The sequence below is a fragment of the Diabrotica virgifera genome, chromosome 6 (genome assembly GCF_917563875.1).
Source record: "Diabrotica virgifera virgifera chromosome 6, PGI_DIABVI_V3a".
In the NCBI taxonomy this organism is placed as follows: domain Eukaryota; kingdom Metazoa; phylum Arthropoda; class Insecta; order Coleoptera; family Chrysomelidae; genus Diabrotica; species Diabrotica virgifera.
The window spans coordinates 210,607,886-210,615,967 of NC_065448.1; the positions used below are offsets into that span (position 1 = coordinate 210,607,886).

The window sequence follows — 8,082 nt, forward strand, 5'->3', positions numbered from 1 at the left end:
TGCGGACTTTGCATACCTATATTATTAATATATAGGATCTTATAATTCGATTTCAGCAATAAAATTGCTGGTAAATAACTTTTCCATGAATTTTGCTAATTAGCCCAGAGTATTACAGCTTTTCTAAAAAAGTGTATTTGGATTAAAATATATAGTTACATAAATATCTGTTTTCTAATTTCAAATGTTTTCTTATCTTGCTCTATCATGCTGGCTGTCGACGCCCTTGTCACTAGTATGAGATATACCAAAAAATCATATTTAAAAAATCACAAACAAGTCTGGCTGATTGGCTCTGCCAAAGCTATTTTTCAAAAAAAAAAAATATTTAAAAAAAAACGCAATCATGAAAAGAAGTATCCATAGTTCACAAATGTGGTCTAGAGGTAACAAAGTACTCAACTCCAAAAAGGCACCACAAAATTTTTATGAAAATGTTAAATATTAAAAATATTGGAGGCGCTTCGGCTCAAAATGAGCCATCATCAGCAAAATACTGGGGAAACCAAAGTTACAAATTTTGTCACCATCAATGACACTTCATTCTATGGTACTCTGTATCATCATTAACAGAAATTTGACACTTCACCGTCTTACAACTGAATTGTTCGCAAGATGATTAATCCCGATGAACACGTTTCTTGATATCTTCCACACCAAAAAACCACCATTTATCAAAAACATAATGTATAGATATCGTTTCAAAACTAATTTTTTAACCTTTGTCGAGCGGCATAATGTTACACCGGTAACAGACGGCATAGGTACAATTGTACCTATAACATATTTTCTTAAAATTCCTTAATCTAAAGGTAATCTTTGTTAGTTTTAAGATAATATTTTTTATTGCTGGTATAGCTGGTAAAAAAATGTTTAAATGTGTAAAATGTGTAAATTATTGAAATTACTGCAACAATAAACTTTTGGAAATAGTGGTCGTAAACAAATTCTAGGAAGAGTAGCATTGCATTGTATTTCAACTGGAAACATAGATTTCATCCACATTTAGTTGTTTGGTGTTTATTAATTTATGTATACCTGAAAATTATCATTAGTATTAATGATTCTACATCTAGTTTACCAAAATGCCGACAACAGAGGTATAAATAGAATCAACGAAGAAAACTTGTGTGAGTTGGGGAATATGAAGCCTCTGCCACTCATACGTGCAGCTATGTCTCGTAATCATCTCAAGACTATGCTAATATTTATAAGATTTTACAACGAAAATACCCGTCAATAACGCAAAAAAGCTGATAAGGCTGCACTCATACGAGATATCTAGACAATGCTGAATAAAAAAATATGCAACAAGACTACAAATGATCCCAATGCATAACCATAGATGAACAATTGTTTCCGTTTAAAGGCCATACCTACAAAATGTACACAATATATATCTTCCAAACACACTATACATGGTATGGTTCCCGACAAATTAACGTTGGCAAACGAACAGTTTTGGATCTGGTCACGTCTTATAAAGGTTCTGGGCGAAAGGTTACCACAGATAACTTTTTATCAGCTTTCAACTCGCTAAAGTCTAGAATTCGTGTCACATAACGTTCGTGGGCTCATTTACATAAAAAATACGAGATTTTTGCTCACCAATCTGAAAGCAAGCAAGGAAAGAGCTGTTTTCCCACAAATCTGGCATGCAATCATGATGCTAGCGTATGTTCTTATTTGCTAAAGAAAAAACAAAGCACTAGTGTTACTTTCGTCCATGCATATGACAGGACAAGTAGCCTGATATGATTAAGAATTATAGTAAAACTAAAGGGGGGTTGATACGATGGATAAAATGCTGGGTGAATGTACGCTCAAGCGTCGAACATTGAGCTGGTACTTGACCTTTTTTTGTAATATGATTGACGTCACTGGCTTAGCATCCTACATTATATTGAGACCACAATCCATTACAAAAAAGGACCAACGCAAGAAGTTTTTGAAGGATCTTTCTAAAGATCTTTGTCTTGCTGTAGAGACTCCTCCTCAAGTATCTCACAGAATTCGTGGATCTACTTCAGTAACCGGAAGTTACCGTGTTTGTCGAAACGAACGGAAAAACAGCCTAAAACGAGAAAAAGTTGTGTAGCATGTTTTCTACCTGTGCGTGACGAACATTCTTTATCTATAACGACATGTATGTTGCGAAAATTCACACTAACATTCATTTTTGATTTTTGTTTCAAATAAACTATCATTTAGATACAAAATGAACTGATTTTTTATAACATTTATTAAAAAAAATACAAGGTACAAATGTACTTATCCCGTCGTTTATGGGGATAGGAAAAATTTAAGCCCCCGGCTGGGAACTAAATGAAGATTTCTTTGTTATATTTGGCTCACATAATCTACTGGATAAATGTAGAAATGTCACAAAAGTTCAAGTCTCTATCTCTTTAACAAAAAAAGTTATCACAATTTAAAAACTCAAAAGTTACAATTGTACCTATACCGCCCGACGAAGGTTAAAATGTTTGTGTACGTGCAATTTATTAATCGAACCTAATCGGTCCTTCCTCCTTCCTGTTGGGTAAGTTTCTTGACTGCTGTGGGCGTTGTCCGAACAAGTCGGTTTTTCAAGCAAGCAAGCAAGCAATTTGATTTAACCCGACCTGTGGGATTTGTTCACCCTCTCGAAGGAGTACATTCGGGTGTAACAAGTCATTGGGGCGAGGTGTTTTGACCCGAGTTATACAGGGATCACCCCACCTCGCTCCAATGCCCCAGGCCATCCCTTTCCCCCCAATAGCACGCTGATGCGCGATGGGGGCACAACTATCGTAGCCAAATGCTCTTCACAATGGAACCCTGGGTAATAAGATTCCACTGTGGTATCCTAATCGAATGCAAAAAACTAGGCCCAGCGTGATGCGCTCTATGCCTTTATCTTCTTAATAACTTATCCGCGGTACTAAAAATTGCTTGCTTGGGCCCCGAGTCATCGTGCCGAGCCCCACTGAGCCCTGTTGGGCCCTGCTGGGCCCCGCCCGATGACTCGATGCTCTAATTTTTTTGTGTTTTTGGTTTTTTAATTTTTTTGGGGGCTTTCGCCATTTTTTTATTTTATATGAATTTTTTTGGGGGCTTAAGGCCCTTCTAATTTTCTAATATTTGCTTACCTTGGAGGTGGTCGTGGTACTTGGACTTCGTGGGTAACGCTATCTTCGGCACTTGTTTCGAGCTACGAACACACTACTATCACTTATCACTTTTAGTTTATCCTATAATTTGTTGTTTCGGGCGTCTGTGCTTCCATCGGTGGAACTCGTCGTATCTTAGCGTCTCTCGCAGTATGTAATTTGGGTGATGTTCTAATTCTGCGAATTTGACCCTTGCCTTGTCTGTCATGGTTTCTGTGACTCTCACCTGTTGGAGTTCTCTGAACAGGAATCTTTCAGCTACATATCTTGGGACTCTGACGGCCTCCCTCAAGCTGTTGTTATGGACTGCTTGGATCTTCTTCTTGTGTGTATTACATACGTGTCCCCATGCGAGAGACGCATAAGTTAATACCGGTAGGATTATACTATTTATCAATCTTAACCTTGTTTTGAGTGTTAGTTTACTTTTTCTGCCTGTGAGTCCTCTTAGATTCGCTCTTGCTATGTTGGCCTTCTGGACTGTGGCTTCTACGTGTTTTTTGAAGGTTAATCCTTTATCCATAATGACTCCTAGGTATTTGGCTTCGTTTTTCCACTCGATGGGCCTGTTCTGCACCCTCAATTGTTCCTCTGGCTGCTGTCTCCCTTTCTTGTATAGAACCGCTTGTGTTTTCTCTGAATTTATGGCTATCTTCCATTTGATACACCATGCTTCAATTTCTTCTAGTGCAGTTTGTAGGTTGGTCACTGCTATATCTGCGTTTCTATGCTTGGCCGCTATTGCTGTATCGTCGGCGTAGAGGCTCATGAGGGTACCTGGTGTTCTAGGTACATCTGCGGTGTATATCGTGTACAGCAGGGGTGACAAGACCGCTCCCTGTGGTACTCCAGCCTCCGGGATTCCGAGTTCGGACAGGACTTGTCCTATCCGAATCCTGAACCTCCGGCCGCCCAAGTACGACGAGATTAGCCTCGTCATCGCTCCGCTGTACCCGTAATCCCGCATTTTGAATAGGAGCCCCTTGTGCCAGACTCTGTCGAATGCCTTGCTTACATCCAGGAACGCTGCTCCAGTGTACTGCTTATCATTGAAACCGGCTGCTATGTACTCGGTTAGCCTGAGGACTTGTAGTTCGCTGGAGTGCTCTGCTCTAAATCCGAATTGAGCCTCTGGGATGATATTTAGTCGGGTTGTTTCCGCTTGCAGTCTGCTGAGGATGACTCTTTCCACTATCTTGCTGATCGCTGGAAGTAAGCTGATTGGCCTGTAGTTCTGTGGGAATGTGTGATTCTTGCCAGGTTTTGGAATCATGATGACACGGGCCTCTTTCCATCTGTTTGGGAATGTCTTGAATCTTAATATTGCGTTTATAATATTTGTGAAATACACTATAGCTTTTCTGGGCAAATATTTTAGGGCTCTGTTGGTTATTTCGTCGAGGCCAGGCGCTTTTCTCGGTGAACTATTTTTGATATGTTCATTGATTTCTTCCGGTGATGTTGGGGGGATGAAGTCCTCTGGGTCTTCTGGTCCTTCTTCTTGTTCTTCGACTTCTTCCAGGAAGTCGTCGTCTTCATCTTGGTGGAAGTTCAGTCTGCATTCATCTTCGAGTGTAGTCCTCATTGCCTCTGCTTTATCTTCTATGGTGTATACCATGCCGTATCTTCCATGTAGTGGGGGGATGGGTTTCCTGTCGCTTCTCAACATTTTCTGGAGCTTCCAGACATTTCTCATGTTTGAGTCTTGTTCTTCCATCTCTTGTACAAAGTTGTCCCATTTTTCGCTACGGTGGAGTTTTAGGGCCGTTTGGACCTCCCTATTTAAAATATTTGCCCAGGATTTATCTACTCTGTTTCTTGTTCTTTTTGCTGTTTTCTTTGCTCTATTTTTTTCCCTTATCAACTCTTGTGTTTCTTGTGGTATGTCTTTGAACCTTCCCATGAATATCTCGACATCTTCCTCTGTTGTGCTGTTTCTAATTGCCTCTTGGATGATATTTTCGAACTCTAGGACTTTTCCTTCTATTTCTTCTGGATTGTTTATTACTGGCACTATGTTTATTCCTTCACTTACTAACCTTTTGTAGTTAGTCCACTTTATTTTCTTTTTTGTTCTTTTTGGCGGGTTTGTCTCTTCCCATGTTCCGATTTCTAATAGGATGGGGTGGTGGTCAGTTGATCCTTCGTCCAGCGTGATTAATTCTGATTGCAGTCCTAGGTTTTTGGCTACAACTAAGTCGATGTGTGTCGGAAGTGCGTTTCCTGGGTAGTGGGTAGGTTCTTCTGGGCCCATTGCCATTGTGTCTTCGTTGTTTTCTATGTATCTGTTTAGTAGTCGTCCATTCCTGTTCGTAGCTCTGTCGTTCCAGTTGGGGGATCTTGCATTCAGGTCTCCTATTATGATCGATGGTTCGGCGATGTTTAGGAACGCATCTAGGTCATCGTCCATTAAAGGGTCTTGTGGTCTTACGTAGGCTGATGTAATCCTTATTGCGCCTTGCCTCATGTTAACTTCTATTGTTGTGGCTTCCATGTTGACCAGTGGTGGAGTAGTGTAACTGGTGTGTCTAATACCCTTCTTTACGAGGATGGCCGTTCCTCCTGATCTTCTAGTGAGGTCGTTCCTATATACGTCGTATCCAGGAAACTTTAGGTTGAAGTTGTTGGTCAGTTTTGTTTCCTGAATTGCTACGATGTCCATCTCGTATCTGTTGGCGAGTTCATCTAGTATGTTCTGATTTGTGGTTATGCCGCCCGGGTTCCAGGAGCCTATCCTCAAGTATCCCCTCTCTGCCATTAGTTCTGTGCCTGCCTGGTGCTGAGTATCACCTCTTGGACTACCTTAGTCACGATGTTTGTGACCATCCTGACTAGGTACTCTTCATCTGGGAGGGTTGGTCGGTTGGACGGTGTGTTGTTCTGCGCTGGTTGGTCTCCCTGCGTGGCTTGCGCGTAGGATACCCCGGTTGCCTGCTGTCTTCGGTTTGGTGGTGGTCGCTGTTGTGACCTCTGTGGTGGAGGCCTCCCCCAGGTTGGGCACCTAGGACATCCTCTGTAGTTGGCTGGGTGGCTTCCATTGCAGTTGGCACACGTTGCCTTGACTTCTCTGGCTCTCTGGCACTGCTTTGAGTGGTGTTCTTCGCCGCACTTCACACATCTCGGGTCCTTGTGACACGAGTTCTGGGCGTGATGGTACCCTTGGCAGTTGAAGCACTGCGTCGGTCCTGCTGCCTTGTGTAGGTCCTCTACCACAACTTTCATGTGGCACAGGTTCGTTACCCGCTTTGCTTTTTCCACGTCTTCCTGATCCAGTGTCATGACAAACATGGGTAGTGGCCTCCTTTTCCCTACTCTCGTAGACATGTTACGTGCTGTGTGGCAGGTTATTCCATATTGGTTTGCCATGTCTTCTTGGATTGCCTTCTCGGTGGTATTCGTGGGCAATCCTCGTAACACTAATTTTGGTTTCCTGTCTTCGTCGAGTGGAAAGGCTATCCATTGTAGCCTCTTTTTCTCTTTGGCGGCGTATGCTTCTGCATATTCCTCCACTATCCTTGTCATCTTTCTGTAGTCATCCGGGCTTTTAGCCTGGATGAGCGTCTCTCTGCCACTTCTGGAGATTTTGTTTGTGGTGATGATGCCTTTGCCCTGGGCTATGGTAAGAATAGCCCCTGTCTCGCTGACACTCTGTAACTTAATTACAGGCGGTTTTCTGTATGGTGTTACCTGGTTTTCAGGTAACACGGCTTCTTCTTCGTTTTGGTTTGTTTCCATTGACACTGTATCAGTTTGACTGGAAGCGGCAAGCGCGTCCCTATCTGTGCTCGTGGATGGCACTGGTTCTTCGGGGAGGGGTAGCTGTACCTGGGGAGCTAGTTTCATGGCTTTTTCTTGGTTGGACGTCCATGTGGCGTCTTCCTCGTCGGTTAGTGTCACCAGGGGTGGAAACTCTTCCTTTCTCTTTTTCCTCTGTTGGGTGGACGCCTCCTTCGTCGAGGTGGTAGCCTTCTGGCTGGGTGGTCGAGTCTGCTCGGTGGTCATCTTTTTGGTGGCAGGCTGCTCTACTGGTGGTTTTTTGTCCGTCTTTTCGGGGTTTTTCTTCTCCGGTTTCTTTGCGAGTTGTTTCTGGAGAGCTATCAACTCGTCGAATCTGGCATCCATCTTTTCGCTCATTCGTCGAATCTCCGTATTCAGCTCTTTGATCTCTGCCTTCTGTTGTGCGATCACCTCTTCATATTTTTTGTTGTTTGCATCAACGTTTGCTGCAAATTCTTTCATCAGGGTTCTGAGTCGGTTGATTTCTTCGTTGGCCCTTGTCAGCTCGTCTTCGCTGGCGGCATCCTCTTCAACCCGCTGACGTTTGGTAGTGCCCCCGCCTTCGGCGCCTGGGACGTCTTCGTCCATGTCCTCGACTTCCTGGGTGGCCTCGATGTTCTGGGAATCCTCGACTTCCTGGGTGGCTTCGGTGACGTTCTCGGTGGTCTCGACGTTCTGCGTGGAGTCCTTGCCTTTTGACTTCTTTTTCTTTTTTCTTATTCTACGATTTTGGATCGTAAAACCGTCTTTTCCATCTTCCTGGTCGCTCGAGTGGTCATCACTGCTCTCTTCAGGGTGCTGTAACAGGAGGGACTCTTTAGAGTCTGCATATCTTGGCGGGGAAAGCGCCTTGGATCTGGGGGGTGACCGAGATCTGACTCGTGTCATCTTTGGTTGGGAGCGGTAACCTAACTTTTAGAAGAAGCCTTTTTTTCAGCCGATTGGCCCGACACCACATCGACTTCAGGGTTGGCTCCCTGCACAACAGCGCGGTAGTTCTCGTACCTAGACAGAACTAGGTACGGGATCCTCTTGATTTTCTCAACTCTCTGACCTTAGGGGCCGGGGCTGCAAGATGTATTCTAAATAACTACACCTTGCAGTGTCGAGGCACAGTGTTTTAAACTGTACCCATTCCTAACGGAGGCACAGA

The 8,082-nt window shown here is 43.3% G+C and overlaps 1 protein-coding gene across 1 annotated transcript; it reads right to left on the minus strand.

Moving 5' to 3' along the window:
* Positions 1 to 1,023: 1,023 nt before the first annotated feature.
* LOC114325298 (uncharacterized) lies at positions 1,024 to 7,817 on the minus strand. The gene is made up of 2 exons (XM_050653162.1): positions 7,179 to 7,817; positions 1,024 to 1,038 (listed from the first exon to the last, which is right to left on the minus strand). The coding sequence occupies exons 1-2, from the start codon at positions 7,815 to 7,817 to the stop codon at positions 1,024 to 1,026; spliced, it is 654 nt and encodes a 217-aa protein (XP_050509119.1).
* Between the last annotated feature and the right edge of the window lie 265 nt (positions 7,818 to 8,082).